Consider the following 23,936-nt stretch of genomic DNA (forward strand, 5'->3'; position numbering starts at 1 on the left):
GTCCGTCTTCTGGGTATTTGCGCCGCGTAGACGTTTCAAAGGTGCTTTGCCCCTCCATCATAATGACTTCTATCAGGCTACGTGGCGCAATAACCCAGAAGACAAGCCATCTTCTTGAGATTTATCAACCCTGACTTGAGTTCCGACATACAAATCCAAACACGCAATTCAAAATGTCGTCTGACCTGCGACAGCTGCCACTCCCAGAGGTTGTGGCTGGGCGATGTCGGTGGCGAGTTTGAAACACGGGAGGCCACCGTACCACTTCTCCTGAAGGATGTCCATATATCCATTGCTAGAGTATTTAGCTATCACCGCGGAGATACTGTCCTGTCAGACAAACATTACGAGAGACGATTCTCAGACTCTAACATTCATAACTCAACTCTGCACGTCATTAAACAATAACAAGACTAGTGGTACAGATACTTTTATTGGCCATTTTGTTGATTTCTGATGTTTTTTCGAAGTTACGTGTTGATAAATGTGTTCGGCTGCACTCGATTATGAAAACGTGTTTCGTAGTGAAAGTGTTAAAATTATTACGAAATAATTACGTAAATAATTCAATTCAATTCAATTCATTTATTAAATTGCTTGACAACAGCCAAAAATGCCAATAACAGCCAAGCACTAACAATACAAAAACAAACAAAAATAAACTAAATATATAAATGTACAGTGCTAATTTAATGCAAAATAATTAATAAGTAAATTAACTAAATATACCTAAGTCATATAATTCAATTAATAATACTAAATAAAAAAAATCACACATAACTTAATTTCTAATTATAACCCTCTTGAAAATAGGAAGTTTTGTTACGAAATGTTATAATATTATTTTATTCCACAGTTACTACACTAAAGCAATTCTTCCAAAAATGTTAAATCTGTAAGATTAACGCCATAATAATGTCACTGTCTTCCTCAGTCTTACCTTAAGTGGAAAACCCTTCGCCATGGCTACAGCGTAAGTATCTTCGTTGATGGCATCGCCAACCTTCTGCAGTTTGCAGCCATGATCCGTCGCCCGATAGTAATCCAAGATTGGCGTGTCAGCGATCAAAATATCGAGAGATCCATTCCTGGACAGACAAAAAAAAAACTACATAAAAGTATTATTATTTTTTAAATAACTACCATTAGTCTCATAGAAGTTTACTGACGTTCCAGAGGTCCTTGCTGCCTCTATCAACAGACGATAGCCCTGATGATGGAGGCAGCAACGACCTCCGAAACGTCGGTAAACTTCTACCAGACAGAAGGCCATCTTCAGACTCAACACTGCGAAGACCACAAATCCTACATTTTTATTTTTAACTCAGTTTAGTGGGGTCAGATAACACTCACTTGAGATGCTGAATCCCATCTTCAACATCTATTACTGCATATTTCTGCATGTGTTCCCACAGACGTTGATTGGCGCGGTGGACGTAATAATCGGCTGCCGAGGCCCTTGGAGCTCCCACTCGCTGACTCAGCAACTGTATTAAAAGCATTATTACTTTCCGTATTATAATAAGCTGCAGTGTTTAATTTTAAATTTAAGACGAAACTTTCTAGAGGAACCACATTTCACATACGATTTATACAGAAAAAAACAGTACTACTAACAATATCCATGCACACGATAACCAGTAACTTACACGACTGCAGCGTTGTCTGAATAATCTCAGCGGAAGCTACTGTTAGCGCGCTTGGCGGCGACTAGACAAATTAGTTTCTTGTCAGGTGGCGACAAGTGGCAGTTGCGTGTAACTAAGATTGCATATAACCCCTTAACGAAAAGCAAACACACCATTTGACTGTCACCTGCGAGAGAAACTGTCAAAGTTTGTTCTGAACATTACGTACATTGAACACAGGCACGTACAATCTCCAAACGATATTCAAAGTCCATCCATGTCAACATACAAAGCTGCAATTCTGTCCTTCAAATCGTTGATGTCGACCACCAGAGTTCAGTAGTCTTTTAACGAACCATCACTGAGAAAAATCACAGGCAATGACATAATCGTAGGCAGATCGCCCTGATGATAGAGGCAGCAAGGACCTCTGACATGTCAGTAAACTTCTACTAGACTACACGGCGTAACAATCCAGAAGACAGCCATATTCACTCTCGGAACGTATCCATGGTTTTGATGGTGGCGTCTTCTGCTAATTTTGTTTTTATCTTAAACGTCTTTGGACCTGGGTTCAACTTCATTTCAATACACCTCTTCACACACTACATCACCTTCGGGTTTACGTCGTGACCAGATTGACAGAGACGCACTGCAGTGGATATCAGCGGGTGCTACCATCTTCCGGGAACTCGGTGAAACTTTGATACGAGTTTCTCTCGCAGATGACGCTGAGTGTGTCTATGTCTTTTCATACAGGTTTTATTCACGAGTTACTTTTCGCACAATCAAAATTCCTGTGACTTGCCGCACCATATTCTTCGCGGTAACACATTCTACGCTGCTGACACTTTCAAAGCCGACAACGGGAACCTGTATGCAGTTCCGTAGAACCCGCACAAAGATATCTTCATCTGATTCACTGATGATTCTGTAGCATCAGAAAAGGTCTCAAGCGCTTGAGGATTTATATTTTATTCTTTATTCTACTTTCTTTGTAGCCTTTTGTTTACGTTCAAGTGTTTCGTGAGGTTTTTCATGTCTTCATTTGACGCTAAATACAAAAAAAGATCCCTTTTCCTTGATGCGTTTCTAACTACTTTCTTGGCAGATGGATTATACTCCAGAAACTTTCGTCTTGTGTTTATCTGCGATCTTTCGTTTTGAATTTATCAGTTGGTCTTCTCCCGCGTGACTGGGAACGTCCGCCTTCAAGGTCAATCGTAGTTCTTATTATTACCACTCGCCTCTGTAGCGCTAATGTCGTGAATGAAACAAAACAGAAGCGGAGTTCAGGGACGGACTTCCTCCAGTACGTTCTAAGATTCTTGACAGAACGTGTTGTTGCTTCTGTAGAGCAGAACCGTCTGTATTCAAAACAATACGCTACAACACTAGGAAAGCTACAAGAAGGTGGTTTAACCTCCTTAAAGACAATTCCTGTAGCCTCGCTAAACAACATTACGGTTAAAACGCTTAAGTGAGATAAACGACAAAAGATGGCTGCACCGATCACGAGTCGTATTTCTGAGACTGCGTTATTAGCCTACGTATTATATATAAGTTTGCCTTCATAATCCTCTTTAAGCTAGCGACATCTTTTCTTATAATACGATAACATTTGCAAAATTTTCACTTTCCGCACCAAAAATTAAGTATTTCTTCTGACAACAAAATGCCACCAGGAACATATCATGTTTCCAGAAAGATAAATAAGGACTTTTTATGATCTACATTTTTTCCTACTAAACTTGTTTTAATTTCTGTGAGATTTAAGATTCTTCACGGCGGTAACGATGGTTGTATTTCTCTTAGTTTTGGCGCCATGCCAACACGTAGACAGACGCCAACTTTCCGTAGAAACATTGTCTCCATTTTCAGGGCTTAAGTGGCAATGCTGGAAAGTAGAAGGGGTGGAGGAAAGGACGAGAAATGAGGGGTAGAAGATTCAGGGACACTTGCCAGCAAAGCCACTTCAATCCTGAATATAAACGAAGTATATTTTTTTTCTCGAAATATTGGTCATCTACCGACGAATCAACACGGTACCAAAATCAAAAAGAACCAAACCTAACCTAACTTTCTTTTAACAATAGTTTATTACGTCACCCATACATAAAGACACCGTTTTAGAGGGGGCGTTCAAAATATTGAACAACTATAAATAAAATACACTTGAGTGTCACAACACAAAGAACACAATCAACATATCTAATGTCGTATTAAACTGGATACGTGTACGATCTTGTGAATACAAAATGGCGGAGAATGTGATCTGCAAAGGAAAAACCGGAAATTGCAAATCAACTAGTTATCGCTTCTGAAAAATATCCTTTCACATATGAATCATAAAAGAGGAGATATAATATAACACAGAGCAGACTTTCTCCTCACAGAATAATATATAAAGCTTTTCAGAAACAAAGTTAATGAATTTTCACGCCTTCGAAAGTTCCAATTAAATTCTATTGTCGGCAGAGACTGCTTTCCATTCGGTAGAATAACTTTAGTGGTAATTGAGTTTCGACTCGTTTAAAGAGCTGAGGGGAAAAAATTTATAGACAAAGAAAGAATCATTAAATCATTAACTTAATTCTAATATAAACAAAATGATTTTATAAGCATATGAGTAGATATGCGAAACTATACAGTTATAAGATCTTTCCAAGAAGCTACATTCCTTTGTTTAATGCTTAGTTGCTTCTCATACATGTAACTGAAACACGCAGAGATTTCTTCGCAGTCCCGTTGCTTAAACCGTGCCGTCACGAGCCAAGCAAAATTATTACTGTAGAGCGCAGACGCCACGTAAACAGACGCGGACTATACGTAACATATTAATGAAAGAAGATTCTAGTCACACACAACATTCATTGTTTTAAAACTGAAAAAAAAATATTACGGGCCCAATTTTTTCGTCTTTAATAAAATAAATATTATTACGTTTTCCAAGATATTTTTCATTTTAACAATACGTCGTATTTGAGTGATTAGCTCTCATGTTTCGTTTTCGAGAGGTCCCGGGTCGTTTTTTTTAAATTCTTTCCGATTCATTACTCACGACGTACAGTCTAGATATTAAAAACATCGTTAAATAAACTATAAATAAATAAGTAAATACATTTTTCTTTTCATATATGTAAATAACATACTAAGATGTAAGATCTGATATAAATACATAAAATATTTCGTTTATGGAAAATATTTTATATGATAAATCTTTATATTTGTTTAAATTTAACAAAATCGGTTATAAGTAAAATAAATAAACCTACGTAACTCAATAAGTACATTATATGAAGTATCAACAGACATTTATCTACAAAAAAATGAACCTTAAGGGCAATGAGACATGCAAAATTGAAATAAAGAACAAATTCGAAAAATATAACTACTCCAAAATGAAGTACAACTTTCAACTCTTGTTTATTTAAACCGATGTAAAAAAAAACTCGTGTTACTTTAAATTAATTACATTTTTAAGTTGTTCCAGTCTGATAACACTCCAAAGTTAACTATTACAAAATCATTACATTTATCCAAGTTTAATTTTTCTACCACGTATTTCTGATATTTGGGTTGACTGTACTCCCCTTCCGAGCTAATTGGACTGCTAAATGTGACGAACACACGAGTATTATATATTACCTGGGACTTCAAAGTACACTGTAACAGCTATGCTTTGAAATATAAACCTTTGTGATACAATTTAAATGTCAAAAGTCGCACGTATAAAAGATTAAAACTGGTCCACCACATCGAAACAGTAATCACAGCACTGCAATCGAAAAAGTCACATCACGTACGAAATAACAATTCGAGTGTATTCGTCACAATTTCACCTTCATAAATGGTCGAGAAAATCTTTCGACGGGATTACTACTTATCATCCTAACGTCTGAGACTGACATCTTTATTAAGGACCAACGAGCATAGCCTGGGAACCTTATAACAATAAGATGTTATTTCTAAGCCTCTCTCTACCTCCCAGAAGTAAAATGACACTCACATCTCCATAAGTAAATCATCTCTTTGCATCTAGACTTCTCCTTTCGTGTCTTCACTGTAAAATCATGTTTTTGTCCGAAACTATTTCATAGATTTAGACTAGATCCGATTTTAAGTTAGACGCTAAAAATATCAGGCGAATTTAATTTCGGTTCGCGGTTGTCGAAATCAAAACCTATTTTGCAAGAATCTTAATTTTGTCACAATCGGCTCAACGTATACAAATTTACATACATTTTAGATTAAAACAAACAACCAATAAATTAAAAATTAAATCCTCTTCATAATTACGACGTTACGTGATAAATAGTCCCCACTCTGGTTTAAACAGCAAATTAAATATAAGGTGACAACTTATTTGTAGGTACAAGCGAATTTAAAACTTCGTCCTTGAAAATTCGACCGTGGATTTACAGGTAAGGTACGCGCTACTACTCTTTCTAAAACTTGTGGTCCTAGAGTTAAAACAAACCAGACACCAGCATCGTGCATTTCTCATTCGCGAACTCAAAATAAAAGACAGTAACAGATCTGTACTGACTATTTTACAAATTAAATTGTTTTCAACTATTACTAAATACGTAAAAAATTTTAACAAGTACGACGTTTTTGAGTCTGATAGTAGTGTAGCACGTGACTTCTCAGGCCAAACGCGTCATAGAGACGTGACTCTCGCGTACAGTAGTTCATATTGAGTTTGGCTGTAAGTTTTGAGTCTCCTTCTATTCAATTCTGTATATTTTGACTTCTGAGTTAGCTAGAAGGAATATTTACTCAAGCACAGGAGAAGAAATTTCCAGAAAAGCTTTCTGACAACGCCTCGAAAAGGCAATATATAAAATTTATTTAATGTGTCGGTAAAATAAATGTCGCTCACTTCACATCATTTCAGTGGAGAAAACATGAAAATGAAAAAAAGAACTATAAAGTTTCAGAATGTAAATATCGCCTTACACCGTGTCATGACGTCAATTTATCGATACGTAAACTTTCTTGTTTCAGATTGTTCACGTTAATATTGAGAAGACATTCCTCTGAGAGGTTATTTTACCCTCCAAAATAGATGAATCTGCCCGTCAGTTCATATTCCAGAATTTATAACCCCGTTGACAAATAATATTTGCTAGACTGTTATGCTAAATTATGAGAACACCGAAACGTCGAAGTTGAGTATACGAGTGGTTCTATCCTGAGGGTTACAATTACGTATGCAAGGCGTTTGGCTTCTTTATTTAAATACTTCGATCTCATTCCCGAAGTCATTTCCAGTTGGAAATATGGATCTAGGTATGCAAATTAGCGATTTAAAGGACACAAAACGTGACCACAGATTATTTCCACTGCGATGGAACACCCCCACATTTCAGTTGACGCTTAACGGAGTACGTGAATGACCGATGGATTGTTTGTCGTGATCCGCAGAATTGGCCAATGCGGTCACAGTTTAATAAAAAACATGGCATTCGAAAGCCTAACAAACAGAATGGATGAAGTATATTGTAAAATTTTCGACGGTTCAAGACGCCTGAATGAAACAGATATTTTTCGTAAGATTAAAACTAATTTGAATCTGTTAATGCGTAATCCCTGATAATCGTATTCATGTTCATATGAGAATTCTGACTAGAAATAGCATAAAAAAATGAAGCATTTACAAAATTCATAGGACACTCTGGCTATTAGAAGCCGTATATTGTTTCTGACTAAAATATTTAACAATTTTTATTTCCTTTCTCGTCTACTGTTTTAAACTGGGCCACTATTAATTTTGCTGTTATCCGGCGAGTAGTGAGGATATTTGGTGGCTGTACCGCTGGAGCAAGGAACCACGGTAACCGACGTAGTAGCGAGAAGCTATTGCCGTCGAACATCATATTCGACCAGTATTTATCGACTTGCTAACGACAAGACAACCGAAACTTCATGAATGCTAATAACTTAATATCACAAATAGATTTACGTTAATCAATAATTTCTTTGACAGAATTACTTATTAGCGGCTATTATCTGAGTTACATTTACATATAAAATTATATTTGTTTTTGTTTCGATTAAGTTTTAATCACGGCTACAAAAACTTCTTTATTTCACGTTAAACTTTACGCTGGGCAATTACTACGATTATTACAAAATACTGACGATATTAAATAAATGTTTCTTTCTCATATTAGCAACCATTTTCATCAAACAGTGTAACACATAATTACAATAAAAGTACACGAGCCTCCCTGAGTTGACAACCACTAGTTTATATTTACTAAATATACTCGGCTTTATATAGATTATTATACTTTAACTCTGGTTTTAAATATTTATTTTACATTAATAAGCATTCACGGGTGTCCCCAAAATACATATATATACACTTAAATAAATAAAATAAAAACATTTTAATAACCTAAACCATTACGTATGTCAATATTGACACAGCAAATTAACAAATTTAGTGTAGGTGTTCATAATGGCCACCGTTAGCTTTTGGCGCTGATAACATCGATGATAAATCGATAACAAATATAACATCGATGAGCAATCGATAACATCAATGATAAATCGATAACATCGGTGATAAATCGATAACAAAGATAACGTCGATGAGCAATCGATAACAAAGATAAATCGATAGCAACGATAACATCGATGAACAATCGATAACATTGATGATAAATCGATAACATCGATGATAAATCGATAACGACGATCAATCGATAGCAACGATATCATCGATGAACAATCGATAACATTGATGATAAATCGATAACATCGATGAACAATCGATAACATCGATGATAAATCGATAACATCGATGATAAATCGATAACAAAGATAACATCGATGATCAATCGATAACAAAGATAACATCGATGAGCAATCGATAACAAACATAACATCGATAATCTATCGATAACATTAGATATTATAATGTATTCATATATTTTTTGGGTCACCTGCATCTAAATTTACAATTTATCGTGTACTTACGCTTCGGTCGTGGTAGTTGCTGACGTCATTGTGGAAAAATAGTCCGGCTATGAGGGCTGCGATGTTGGCGGTGTAACTTGCCACGAATATAACCGAGAATCCTCCCCAGACGTTGATGAGAAACTTATTCGGCCACGACTTTGGGGCCTTGAATGCCACCAGGTGTCCGCAGAGCAGTCCCCACATCACCCACAACGCGGACGCAATACTGAAATTCTTACTCCTCTGCCTTCCCCACGGGTTTAACCCGAACGGACTCCACCACTCGTAAACGGCGACCGCCATTGCAGTTATGTTCAGCGACGTAAAAATCGCGATCCAGAGCTCTGGACTAAACGGTAACAAAAACGCGAGTAGTGGTATTTCACTTTTCTGTGTCGGAGCTGCCAGGAAGCTCACGCCACTAAAAAAATACGGAGCTGAGAAATCTATGACCTCTGACCTAGCACTTGAAACACTCAAAGCCGCGAATGACATATGCGCTGCACCAGAAACCAAATCACCAACAATTCCATTCCATTTTGGATCACCACGTTCAACAACCGTATTCTTCGCTCTTGAGTGAAAAGATTGTTGGACATCGCGAGACTTAGTTCCAAAAAGACCATCTGCTACTATATAAAGATGAAAGTCAAATTCGAGTTCTTGAGCAATATTCTCAAGCAAGTCCATTGCTAGACCATAACAACAATTCGTCTTGTATTTGTATCGTTGGTGACTATTAGGCAGCTCAAATGTCGGGGAAGACGATGCAAATGGCCGACGTCTGACGTCATCAGAATTCTGACCGTTGGGTTGGGATTCCGTATCGCGAACTGTCTTCGCTGTCAGAATATTTAACACTGAATCTTCGTCAATCAAAGCTGAAACAGATTAAGAATTAAACGTTATGCAATGCGTTTTTTCAAGTGGCGAGTTTTATAATTAATGTTAATTTGTCAGAATTTGGTGGACGCGTAAGAACTATGAGGATTTATTTTTAGTATCCGACGGAGATACGAAATTGGGGCCTCCTAAATACAAAACAACAGTAAGACGACGGCAAGAAATAAAAAGGAATTATAGGTTAAGTTAGGTTAGGTTAGGTTAGGTTAGGTTAGGTTAGGTTAAGTTAGGTTAGGTTAAGTTAGGTTAAGTTAAGTTAAGTTAAGTTAGGTTAAGTTAAGTTAAGTTAGGTTAAGTTAAGTTAAGTTACGTTAGGTTAAGTTAGGTTAGGTTAGGTTAGGTTAAGTTAGGTTAGGTTAGGTTAGGTTAAGTTAGGTTAGGTTAGGTTAAGTTAGGTTAGGTTAAGTTAAGTTAAGTTAAGTTAGGTTAAGTTAGGTTAGGTTAGGTTTGCGTGCGAAGCCAAAACCAGATTAGGTTCCCTATTTATGGGCTATGTACGACTATCAATTAATCAATTATCATTTACTTAAACATCTCTAACCAAATAATTTCTGTTACGGTGAAGAGTTGTTTTCTTTGCGGTACGTAATTGATTTTTAAATATTATTCATCGGAAAATACAATTTGATTGTGTTGGTTCTGACATTTGAATCTACTTAATTTTCCTTCGTAATATTTTACGTAACGTAAAGATAAGATACAAAAATGTTAGTTTATTAAATACGTTAATTTTAGTAGCAATTGTTTGGCATTCGTCAGAGGACTTCGAAAACTTGAATGGCAGTAGAAATTTCAAAACATGCAAACATTCTAGTGGCTTTTCATTTAAAATGTGGCAATGCTTTCGAAAGAAGAACACACAGACCCAAAATAATAGTAACTACTGAGCTATTTTGCCGTAAACATTTTATCGTGTTTTAGATTTATTTCATGAAACAAAGTCATTTACAAGATATAAAAGTTGTTCAAATTTTCAAGAAATTCTCCACCTTATATTGAACGCCGTATTCGCGACAGCCAGATTAATCCAGTCCATATACTCGCATCGCAATCTTATAAGATCCATTTTAACATTTATTCTGCTATTAATCTTCAATTTGTTTTTTTTCCCTTCAGATATTCCAGCTAAAATTCTGTAAGCATTTATCATGTCTCCCGTTCGTAAGTCTTTTTGTTCTCTCATGGAACGTAACTGTCATTTTCCGGCTCTGGAAAGAACAGCATGAATCACAACCAAGAGCTACAAATTTCCTTTACCGATACGAGTCATTTATGGCCCCATTAAACAACAAAATAAACCAAAATTTTTATAAGAGGTTCTGAAATTGATATCCGCGTGACAGCTGTGTCTCGATTTATCAAGGTGGAAAATCCTGTGGTAGGCTTATTCATCTCAAGATTGAATCAATGGCCACCCAAGTGTAAATCTCGCACATAATCCTTGACAGTATAGCGATAAACTTTACAGATAAGTTTACCTTGAGTTTGAAGACAGATGAAACTTTTTTTAAAGGAACTTTCGTAAGTTGAAAGTTGTGTTAAACTAAGTTATCACTTGTTCACTACCGCAGTTCATCACAACACACATCTTACTAGCTACAAAATTTTTCAAAGTTTTGTGAATCCACGCAGTGTCTGAGAAAATCAGATATATCGAATCGAAACCCAGGATATAACTCACAGGTACTCTCATGAGGAACAAGTTAGGAAATTTAACAATTTCTGGCACGTTAAATGCGTAATTATTTCCAAAATTTTCAATTCGTAACTTGTAACATTTTAGCCAGATTTTTCGACTATAAATGATTAAACTAGGAATTAATTAATGTGTACTCAATATACATAGTTCTTCTTCCTCTAGCCGTTCATTGGTCTCCATCTCGTTGAAGACAAGCGTGAGGTTGTCCTTGTCAGATGTGAGGACCCGGTGACAGGGTAGGCCGCGCAGACATTGCCCGTCCTCGTCCAACTCGCCCTCCATCACGAACGGTGGGGCCAGAGCTGTTACGATACGAAACACACTCCGAGCACGAGGAGAGAGACCTGCTACAACCAGGTCACCTCCCGGCCACACGATTGTGTCCAGGCGAACTCCTCGCCCTACAACTTCGCCCACCAACTTCCACGAAACAGCGACACTCTCGCCTGGAAAGGAACATGTTATTATTCTCCTTAGATTTTCGCATCTTGAGAGAATTTTTAGAAGCCTTCTTTCGGCATTCAGCGAGTATCAAATTGGATTCAATGTTACTGATTAACAGAACGGAGAAACTAGCCTCTACATAGGGCTTCCAAAAACGACCATTAGATATTCGCCCTGAAGATGGAAAAATATTTGACGCGTATCATACTCTAAAGTTAAAATTGTACAAACAAAACATCTCGGCGAACGGAACTAAAACCTCACGAAATGTGTGAATTACGGAAATTCAACTTTGATCCTTTCTTTGCTAAGCTACATTATCTCTCTTTCGTTAGCCAACGCGGCTAAAAAACTCGAAACAAAGACAGTGTATTAACAAGCGTAAGAAATTTGTTTACATCGGGATAAAAACAGTACTATAAGACAGTGAGAACAATAATTCTGCAGTGTTTCGTAAAATCTTCGTAAGATTTACCGCTAGAACGACCTGACAACTCAATTTACGTACTACCACTGAATCATCCTCACTAGAAACGGGCCTTACCTTCTGAAACACACGCGTTGCTCGTATCTCTACCACTGATTTTAGATTATTTGGCTGTATAGTACAGTTCGACTTTTTTGTGATGACCACAGAAATGCGCATAAGGGGAATTATGGTAAAAGGATGGAGTGATGTAGTACATTCAACTATATCCTTCTGAAGAATGAGCTGATAATGAGACACGCGAAGAAACTGATTTGCTTGTAGCTACTCATCATTTAACCCCAAAACCTTAAAATCCCAATGCACAGAGGCAGGTGGCTTTGTAATTATATTCTCTGGGGACAAAAGTCGTATTGATGATGTCGGGCTTTTGTGAACACAGTGATGAACTTTCGGGTTCCATGAAGAAAGTGGGCTATTCTTTGACAAGTGAATTATACCTTCGACTTTTCAAAGAATATCCTGTACCACAGCGAGAGGGGTGTGAATATGACGAAAGATACGATAACATAGTTTGATGAAACACATGGATAACGTAAAATTATTTTCTTTTGTGTTCCAACAGGCTTAAACCCTTCATTTACACGACAAATCGTGACAGACTCCAAACAGGTTATTCACAAATACAAATGCTATTTGAAAAATGTTACTATATATACTTAATTTATAACGAAATACAAGGAAAAAACAGAAAAACATCGTTTATCTCGAGAGATGATATTTTTACTAAGAAAACAATTTTAATCGTGGTCTTTTGGATAATGCTCTTTATAGCCTTGTACATGGTTCCAACGTTTCGGGGTAATCTATCGCTTCCATCTTCAGGGTGAAAATAAGAATGCGAGTTGATTATACAGATGAAGGTAGAGAAAACAAGGTATCTCCTGTTTCCCCAGCATCCGGCCGTCTTCGTCCATATAACCGACAAAAATAGCTTCCATACACTTCCTCTGTTATCAGACTGGTAAGTATAAGAACCGAACTATACAGAAGAGTGGTTAGAGTTTTGTATCTTGGCCCGTGGGTCAACAACCTTCCCAGAACTGCACTGGAGATATACAAGATTCTAATCCGGAACATTTCATTAATCGAGATTTTTCATGGTTTTGTTCAGTCCCTGTGAATCAATCGCTTTAAAAGTGCCTTAAAATACGTCACACCTACATTATTCCAAATACCCCATCAACTAATCACTTAATTGTCATCACATCTCCACGCCAAATAAATTTAGTTAATAAATCGATCTTAAATAATTCACGAAATATTAAATTTGGTCGACTTGTTATATTCTGAATTTTTACACCGCGTAGCCTTCAGTTGGTTAATAAAATTTCGAGGGGACATATCATCTTCATTTTCAGTGTTGAAGTATATTAGGGTGGGGCTACGAGGGATAATTCAGGGAAAATGAAACACGAAACATGAGGTCCGCGTGTCCGGACTTGATTCAACTCCGAATATGCACGCGACACGTCCCTCTAAAACGTTGGAAATCATTTATAAGACTACGTAGCGTTACAATCAAAATCTTTACGACATTCAGAATATCATATAATGTCTGCACGCATTAAAGCGATAATTTTATTACGTTCTGCCTATATTAAGATAATTAAATATTCATATTTCAAAATCTCTTGCCAGTTCTGTTACCTACATCACCCAGGTACAAGTATAATAAACGCAGATCCAAAGTGAGGGGAATAGAATTTTCAGACAAATCATAAATTTGTTGATTTATACGATTAAATTTAAAATAAACGAATCATAAAGAATTACAGCTACGGAGTATTCCAACTAAGATAAAACGAATGTGTCCAAAACTAGAAAATACTTTTAAAAACAGTAAGACGAAACAGATAAGAAATTGATTCCGAAATAAAACACTGTACGAAAGAAAAAAGATTGTGGAGATTTGCTCGTAGATTAAGACAGATGAAATTCGGAACAGGTCTCTGATCTAATCCCTGCAGGCAGAAGGTTTATTTATGGTCTGCTGAGTGTTTCAAAGAACAAAATCTGTGGATAAAGGAAAATAATTTCTTTCCCCGTACAAGAGACTTTAATCTCATATACGGGAAAGATTTCACAAATAATTACTAATGTGAAGCATTCCGAAGACTATTCTATGGATTTGTTGCCCAAAACTTTACTTTTAAACATTTCCAGACAAAATTGTATGTAATAAATGAGAATTAACCCTTTCAAGTCGAAGATCGTCTAAATAACATTTAAGAATTCAGTCCGTACCGCATAGAAAACACCTAACTTCACCGTTACAAAAATCAACTGGTTAACGCTGTTTAAGGAAATAATCGCTGTTTACAGTGAAGATAATACGAAACTCATAAAAAAATTAAGTTAGTGATTGTAGAAGAGGTGGGACGTATAGTTACCATTAATTTTTAAAGAGTTAATATGACGCTGGGTAAATTATGTAACCATTTTCAAGAGTAAATTTTAAAGATTAAATTAAAATCAGGCTGAAGTTAATTTCGATATATTTATCTACAAACATATAGGATGTATTGTATTTCTCCTGCGATAAAATACTTGTAAATGCAAGGAATACCAGGTCCCGACCGTGGTTCGGATACAATATTAAAAATCCTCTAATGACAATTCATCTAATCATCAGGGGCAAAATTGATAAGAATTCTATCGGAAGTCCCATTAAATCATTAAATTTCGAACTTTATACCGGAAAAATGATTTACGCCTGTTATAACACTGTAATTAAAATGACTGGTTTAAAATATTTATTTGACAAAATCTAAATTGTATATAGAAATTCATAACCTGCGCCACACGAACAAGAACTTCAAACATTTTTGAGAAAAATTGTAACTATAATTTATAAGATATTGTAGGTGCGTCATATTGTGATTTTATTTAAAAATAGTATTAAAATATATTAAAATTGTCCGTCAATCACAATAAAGTAATATAAGATAATTAAATGGTTAAAATATTATCCTTTGTTCCGTATCGAGTACTCGATTTACATATGGAACATTCTCGACATGTTTCGGCTTTCATAGAGCCGTCATCAGGTGTATGTTTTAAACTCTTAACTCAATTACAATACAATAGAAAAATATCACATATATCAAACTTATAAACAAAACATATGCCTTAATGACAATAACATTTTACTTAACAACCCCATTTTTAATGCACTCCAGTACCTTGACCCCAACCCTGACAAACCGCCTTTCACCCACTAACACCGCAGTCAATAACCAACCTCGCTCCGATACGATGTACTTCTGATCTCTCCTCTTACAACTTCGATATTACTTCTCTGGTAAGTTTATACGTTTACTTTCATTTATTTATTTTGTTTTCTATATTAAATTTCATTAATGGTTTGAATCCTTTAATTCACAGACCAGTATACGCAGCATTAACATCACTCCGACAATACGATTGCATCAATGTTATATAACACATCAAATAAGTTGATACAAGGAAAAACGAAGAAATGATAAGAAAATTAAAAATTAAAAATTAGTAATTGAATTAAGAGTTTATAACATAAACACCTGATGACGGCTCTATGAAAGCCGAAACATGTCGAGAATGTTCCATATGTCAATCGAGTACTCGATACGGAACAAAGGATAATATTTTAACCATTTAATTATCTTATATTACTTTATTGTGATTGACGGACAATTTTAATATATTTTAATACTATTTGTAACTATAATGATGACTACTAGAAGTGTAATCTTTGACATGATTCAAAATGACGAATCAATCCCCCCCCCCCCCCCAAAGCGATCTGAATTAGCACATGGAGTATTTTTGTATAACTTCTTCGGAAACCTCTTTAAAGAGTGGTCACCAATTTTGTACAACTATACTCGTTATTTTACTGTCATGTTAATAGTTACTGTTCTACTAAGTTTAGTAGAAATTACGTCACTTCAACCACCCACTTCCGAATATTTTTAAAGTTCTCTTTTAAACTGCGTAAATTTCATTTCTGTATTCCGTTTACTTTTTAATAAATACTCAAAACCGTTCAGATCAACTGAGTTGACCTTGAAATTTATTAATCACGTGAATCGTTTGCTTAAGTTTACGTATTTCTTAAATTCTATCGGAGTGACTACATTTGCATTAAACTTTAACGTCATGTATCAGGAAACGTAAAATAAACTCTGTTTCAAAGTTAAAAAAAAATCAATTTGCCGTTTGTCTCCTTTCAATAACAAAGCCAATATATCTCACCCTCAGGTTCGTTGAGACCCAGAGTACCCTCGTTGTCGGTTGCACTCTTTTCTTGTACCAGGTTTAGAACATCAAACGATGCTACAAGCGATCTGTCTACTTTACCACTGACTTCAGATTCTCTCCTGCCCACCAAAGATTCTCTTACTGCTGTTCGCAATTCCCTGTAAGAAAAAAAAATCACTACGTCACTTCATCTTGTATACACACACACAAGAGTCACTTTAATTCAAAAGATAATCAGCAACAAGTTTTCAATTCCTACTCAGTGTCTGTCTCAAATTTTCTATCAATATTTCTTCCGATTCCGAATATTTTAATGAAATAACAATAAAAGACAGATTATAAAATATATAAGCAAGTTTATGTAATAAAATACAACACTTAGAGCCACGTGCTGAGTACAGAAACAACGAAGAACTTCGACGTAAATATAAATGTTTGAACGCCACGTTTTCGACCTATGGCCCTCAAGATCGCTTGACTTAAACCCGATAGATATTTATTTGTGGGATAACCTTTATGGCACAGAAGTTAATGATACAGCGGAGCTACGAGATAAGAAGAATGTGAGTTAATGGGTTTTTTTAAGCGCGAGAAATACTTCATGAGAAGATTTCTTGTAAATTCGATGTACAAATAGGAATCTGTAACGTTAGAAATTATCGATCTGTAAATAAACATTTTTTAGGACAAGTTTACACTTACGCAATTTATTTTTTATACTTCGTCAAAAATTAAATGGGCCATGTGTGGCTCAAGAAGAAACAAAGGACATCCTTGCTTGATAACGAAAACCCCTATATATATATATATGGGGCTGGCCTTGTAATCCTGGGGTCTCGGGTTCGATTCCCGGCGATGCCCGAATCTATAACTTTGTTGGGCAAGGCCGTGGTCTAAGCAACACGGAGTTTTCCTCCGGGGGCTTCCCCGGTTTCTCCGTGGCATCCCATTCGCACACAGAAGAAGGCAATGGCAAACCACTTCTGGATCATCTGCCAAGAACGTATATGAACAGGTCCCAGTCCGAGAAAAGGATGGAAGGATCCTGTTCATATGGACCTGTCGTCAGACAGAACACTAAATAATAATAATAAGATGAGGTGGTCAGAACACTAAATAAAAAAAATATATATATAGTCAATAATTTTCTCTTATGGAGACCGCTACATTCGACCTCGGCTCTGAAACAACATCAACTGTATTGATTTCATTTTGTGCGATTATAATAATTTAATTCGTAGATGCTTTACTTAAATTTCTGTTCGCATTTCTATCCTATAAGAATCGTATTAGACATGAGGTAAGAATATTTTTAGGAAGTCTTAAGCTCAGGCCAACAAATGGCATTAACATGGGAATGACTGGTTACAAAGTACACAGATTCTACACTGTATATATTTTTTCGAGACTAACTACACACATTCTTCCAAATAAACAAACTTCGACACATATGAAATGAAATTTTTGCGGCGACTAAATGCGAAAAAAAAAAAATCTTCTCGAGAAATAAATATTTTATAAAATTTCTACATTTTGATGCAGCTGATATTTTCACAGCTGAAAGCTTTTCTTAAATGTCAGTCACAATTTACTTCGTAACATTAATCTGAAGTAGCAGGAAAATACAAAATATCTCAAAGGAAATATATACACATTTTAATAACATCCATTTCAAGACGTATTCAGGATGAAATTAGAATTTAACATGCCCGCAATTAGTATGCTATTCACTTAACAGATGGCGTTGGTCGCAGTTAAGAACAGCAGAAACTTACACGTCGAGAACACTACAAAATGGCCGAGGTCCAGCTGATTTTAGTACAACTCAAATTAATTTCGATGTGGTAATGGAAATTCGGGAATGTCTGTGAAGTGTACGTACAAAGGGGATATATATCTGGTTTGGTGTGGTGTAGCGTGCCATCCAGGGGCAGTGTAGGATCGTAATTCTCTAAGGGGTGTTGAGTACCTCAACATACTTGAAGTATCCATTACAATCATTATTCATCAGTTGTATAGAGACGAGAAAATTGACTGAAAACAAGACAGCGGACCCTCCCTTACCAACATGATTCCAGGGTCTATCTTTATGACAATCCAACGGAACGTTGGATGGACCAAAGAGGATGTGTTAAGTACCGCCTACATTCGCCTGATTAAACTCTAATTGACTTTTACTTTGTGAACATTCTCCACTCAGACGCTCATAGAAATTAGACGTGTTAAATGAAAATTAATTTTAAAGCTATTTTTTCTTTGTGTTGCAAATTATTCTTAATATTAATTAAAAGGATAAGGGTAATTATTTATTTACATTTAAAACGATACCTCAGTAACCTGAAATGTTTTACATCACTGTTTGATTTTTTTTATAGATTCAAATTACGTAAATCTACTTTAATTTAAAAAATCTATAATAACAACATTTATTTCGATAAACTGCTTCTAGAATTAGAGGTTTACTTGAAATGCCTGATTAAAGAGTTATAATGTATAATACACGAAGTTAAAAAAAGAAATTCAAAACAGAAAAAGAAATTGAAAACAATTGCACAAAGGAAAGCGGGAATAAAAGAAAAGCAGACTTGAAGAGAGAACAAGATCTGAAAAAACTGAACTTAAACACAAAATAAAGTGGTTTAATATTAATAACTGAACTGACCGATTTTTTTTCTAAAAATACATTTACAAGTCTTGGAACAGAAACGCTAAATTAATTGAATTTCTAGTGTTATAAAAGACAACTATATAATTAAAATTGCGTTTGACTTTGCTTTCGTAGACAACCTTGCGTTGCTTTGAAGTCGAAATGGGTTGCTACAAACAAATTAATTAATTCATTTGCTTTATAAGACCACCGGCCTATTTGATGTATCTGATGTCTTACAGACGTTTATACGACTTATAAAAAATGTTCTATTATGAGTTTCGCTTAATTATCTTCTTCCAAAGAGTAAACACAGCGGCAATAAATATCTCTTTACAACACTACTTACCTTTTATAACAAGAAATTAAATGTGTTTTCATAACTAGCTCCTACTACGCGAAGTATTCATTCAAAACTTCTTTGCCGTATATTAAAATAAGCAAATTTAAAGTACAGTACGCGACTGTAATCTTGAGACTTGCAAGGAATGTAGGAAGTCCGAAACGTCACCCCTCAAGTCTCAAGATTACAGTCGCGAACTATACAATAAATGTCTGATTCATAATAGTCTGACTGACTGAAACTTTTCCAAAACGAAAATAATTAATTCAGAATATCGAATAATATAGCAGAGGCAATATTACGAAACTCGTTATTAAAATGTCAGGGGTTTGCGTACTAAATGTACCAATCTGTTCTGGTTAGGTTTGCTTTCTTATCTCTTACAATATTTATACCTTATTTCTTATATTTACTTGCTGTATTGAATTATCATTCAATTATAAATTCAATTATTATTATTAATATATTACATTTATATATTTAGTTTAATTTGTTTGTTTTTTGTATTCGTAATATTTTTAACTATTATTATTAATATGAATTGAATTATTATAATATATTTTATTGTGTACTGTTCAGTGGTTGGCTGTTATTGGCCTTATTTGGCTGTTGTAAAGCACTTAAATAAATTAATTGAATTAAATTATTATTATGTGTTTGCCTGTTATTGCCTTCTCGCTGTTGGCAAACACTTTAATAAATGAATTGAATTATTAGATTTCTTTCAATATTCCTGTTACTTCCCGTGGTTAAGTAAGAATATTGTTCTTAGAACTTAGAGGTTTATTCGTGTATGAATTCAATACCATTCTCCATTTGTCTTCAAGGTTGTGAGTACGCAACAGTAGTTGAGTTAATCTAGATCACTCGTATAATATCAGCGCTGAGTCTGAATTTATTTTTCAGAATAGCACTAAAATAAAACTAAAACAATCTAACATAACATTCTTGACTTTATATATATATACCAATTTTATTACGTGAGAGATGGTGGCAAGATGGTATAAGCAGACGGGAAAAGATATTCCTTGAAATATAATATCCGTAGAAACCAAGTCTGGACATAGCACATGAATAAAAACATGACGACACAGAAAATCAATACGAGATTTGGCTTTCTGCCACGAGGAACTATTCCCGACGAGCGTAAAGTCAACCGGTCTGTGAATATCTTCACAAAAGACTATTTCAATGTCGAATTTATATCTTTATGGTTTCATAAAATACAGCTTCAAGTAACAGGATGATTAATCAATTATGAGTATATAAAGATTTAAAGTAGTGGTCTAATTTAAGGTACTACCTCGGCATTTGCCTAGATAAACGAAAAATAACTTATTTTAATATCGTTTTGGTTCATATGAAAGAGAATCATCTCATTCGTGATTTAGCCTATTTGAGAAAAAAATTTTAAGGTAATATATGTGCATCGCGGCGTAGGTAACTCGGTCTTGCGCATGCGCGCGGAGTAACAACGGATCGCATCTGTCAGCCTTTCTCAGTAGTTACGTAGATATCGAGACATATCGAGTGTACGAGTGTACTTCGACTTTAGCAGGAATACAATGATTTTTGCCTGATTTCTGCCTCTGTTTTCAATCACCCAGACAATGTTCATCCCAATAAACATCATTTCGAATCCTTTCATGTTTATTAATCATCAATAAAACATATTAGTATCATTTTTCGTATGTCTTTGGTACCATAACCTCATTCTTCGTAAAACGTTTCTACCTTAGAAAGGGTTTTAAGCAACGTAACCCCATAAGACGGCTAGAATGTGCTGTGATATGTCAAATTATGTAGTGGATTTCACCTATCACAGTGAGCATTGCACTATACAGATATACATACACTTTAATTTAGAAAGAGAAAATGATAATAGCATTTGTCGACTACATTTAAATTTGGAATTACCTTGTGGTTTGCCAGAAAATTAAGAAAATATATTGGGCTTTCCTAAGTATGTCCCATTATCTTCCTAATTAATTTATATTATGAGACACATCGGGAGTTAAACATCAAGCAGTGGTTTCCTTCTTAATAAATTCAGATAAACAATGGATTTCCCCTATTTATAAAACTCAAATGATCATTACCTGATCCTGAGATCGAAGAACCTATTCAATTTCCTCAAACGAAATTTCCGTAAGATTAATTTTAATATTATCATCCCATCTACGACCTCCCTTAATGAGAGACACCTAGTTTTACAATAAAAAACAAAACGTAAAATTACATTTAAGAGAGTTCTAAAATTTACGATGTATGACAGCAAACGATAAGACGAAATATTCTAAACTGCGTGGTAGCAAGGATTTATCAAATTTCGTCTACAGTCAATTTCCTCGTGAATTCAATTCCGATCTTTTAATAGTTGCTTTCAAATTTGTCAATTGTTCAACGACAAATTTGAAAATTAATGATGAAACATCTTGTTGAAGGTCATTCTGAACAGATAGCGCCAACACAACAAAAGGTTTTAATCACAAATTAAATTTTGGAATTACGTAATTAAATAATAAACATCACACCAATTATATATATTGAAAAAAAATATATTTCCTGCGTACGAATGTACTATGTTTAAAATATTTTCGGTTAATAAACTCACTTAATTAAAAACAAAACTCAGTATCTTACCTCGCAAACATGTCTGAGAAGTTTCGGTACGATTCGGATGGCGTCGTCCAACAGCTGTTGACGGACGAGGGTGGTGCAGGCATCCACGCTGCACACCGGGTGAGAACACCGAGCAAAGTTTCTGCCACCAGACGAACAGCACCTTTCACCAGATGGCGATCCAGTCGCATAGGTTGCGTCCTCAAAGCTAACAATCCTACCGGAAGTGCTTCATCCACGTCGTCGTCCAAATCCTGTTCATTAAAACCCGGTAACCTAACCTTAAAACGTTCACTTCCGTCATTTATATTTTCATTATAAACCCATCCATCACTCCTCGTACTTTGAACAAGCTCTGATCTTAGCTTATTATCCCTAAAATTTACAATATCACTTATTCTTTCCTGACCTAAAAGTTCTACACCATCACTAGCCTTTATAACGTTTTTTATATTACGCGTACCCGATTCGTCTGATTTCAAAACAAAATCCAAATCGTTAAACCCCATTTTTCTGGATGCTGAATTTGTAAACGTATCTTTATTACTGTTAATATCGGGCTCACCAATGAAATTCTCTTTGTGACCTGACGGTCTTAGGACGTCGGTAAAATTCGGCTGACCACTTTCACTTAAGTTTGTTGATAACACGTTAAAGGTTTTGACATCTTGCGCTGAACCTGACGTCACATCCATATCTCTTGGCTTTCTGACAACTTCTTCGGGATTTCCGGTGGTAAATATACCATCAACTACCTTACTATTATTGCTTAATGAGGGGTCCCACTGGGTTTTGTCATCATTTGACCCTCTTTCGTGTCTTTTACTGGATGAGGACCTCGGTCTTGATCTCAAGGACTGTTCTGGGGCATTCGGATTATCGAACGTCGAGTTGAAGGTGTTCGGATCGCTTCTGCTGTTGTTGTCGGTAGGGAACTGGATGTTTGTTGCAGAAACGAGTGTTGAAGATGCACTAGTATCAATCCACAACCACACGAAGTGACCACTCATCATATTGAGACGTTTTGCTTCGGTTGTGACCTGCCTGGCTGTCTGCAAGTTGCATATGAGAACAATCACACCTCTCGTAGAACGCGAGATATCCGCCAGCCGCCTGAGGACAAAGGAGAAAGAAACTAATATTATCGCTATTATGCAAATTTAGATAAATTAAATTAATAAGTTAACTGGGTATCAATGACCTTGAATGAAACTCATATTCAAGTGGTCAACTGAAGACATCTAGAAGTTTCGAGATACAAAATACGGCCTAGAAACTTTCTACTCTTTTGTTCTACATGGTTTTACTCAGTTTCTCCGGGTATATGCCATTTTAATATTATCATCCCATCAGGGCCTATGTAATCCCAGATCATTTTTCAAAGCATTAAGAATGAATTTAACACTTGGTGTCAATACCAGAATATTCATGAACTTGTCTTTACCTAAAAATTGAGTGTCGTGCCGCAGTGCCTGACCGTAGGATGAGCAAAGTCGGGTTTAGCGGTGGGGTATTCAAGATGGATGCCAGGTCTCGACGGAGCAAGACGCCTGAGGACGATTCGCTGTCAGCCAGGACCGTGAAAGAATGCCAGTGCGTCGCTAACACCATGGCGCGTACAGCTTCCAACATCTCGCGTACAGACGGCTCTAAACGCACCTCAAGAGGGCTCAGCTCCTGAAACACGCAACTTCATCAGGGAACCGACACACGTCTCCTGGAACTAAAAAATTCAGGAAACGGTAACCCACATTCGTTTATATATGACATAGAATTATATTATTATACAGGGTGATTCAAAATTCTGTGGCAAAATTTCAGACGTTGTCGAGGAGATAATACGAAACGTAAAATGTAAACAAGCAGTTGAGATTATTTCAGAGTTACAGCGTTCAATTATCTGTCTTAATTCTTTGTATGTTGGTGTGGTATAATCTTAAAATGTCAAA

The 23,936-nt window shown here is 35.7% G+C and overlaps 1 protein-coding gene across 7 annotated transcripts in view; it reads right to left on the bottom strand.

Moving 5' to 3' along the window:
* Window positions 1–23,936, bottom strand: part of LOC110834432 (uncharacterized) — a 337,206-nt gene that overhangs the window by 11,049 nt on the left and 302,221 nt on the right. For 6 of the 7 annotated variants that reach the window (XM_087359488.1, XM_087359490.1, XM_087359485.1 and 3 more), the window contains 8 exons: window positions 23,432–23,664; window positions 22,009–23,100; window positions 16,370–16,533; window positions 11,337–11,648; window positions 8,619–9,481; window positions 1,354–1,487; window positions 941–1,088; window positions 186–330 (listed from right to left, as the gene is read on the bottom strand). In XM_087359488.1, coding sequence (XP_087215614.1) covers window positions 186–330; window positions 941–1,088; window positions 1,354–1,487; window positions 8,619–9,481; window positions 11,337–11,648; window positions 16,370–16,533; window positions 22,009–23,100; window positions 23,432–23,664 — 3,091 coding nt within the window. The remainder of the gene's footprint in view (window positions 1–185; window positions 331–940; window positions 1,089–1,353; window positions 1,488–8,618; window positions 9,482–11,336; window positions 11,649–16,369; window positions 16,534–22,008; window positions 23,101–23,431; window positions 23,665–23,936) is intronic. The other variant, XM_087359491.1, reaches the window with a different exon arrangement.

This window comes from Zootermopsis nevadensis, unplaced genomic scaffold, assembly GCF_977971745.1.
Source record: "Zootermopsis nevadensis isolate Lab colony 2312 unplaced genomic scaffold, Znev_1.0 Znev_ptg000031l, whole genome shotgun sequence".
Classification (NCBI taxonomy): domain Eukaryota; kingdom Metazoa; phylum Arthropoda; class Insecta; order Blattodea; family Termopsidae; genus Zootermopsis; species Zootermopsis nevadensis.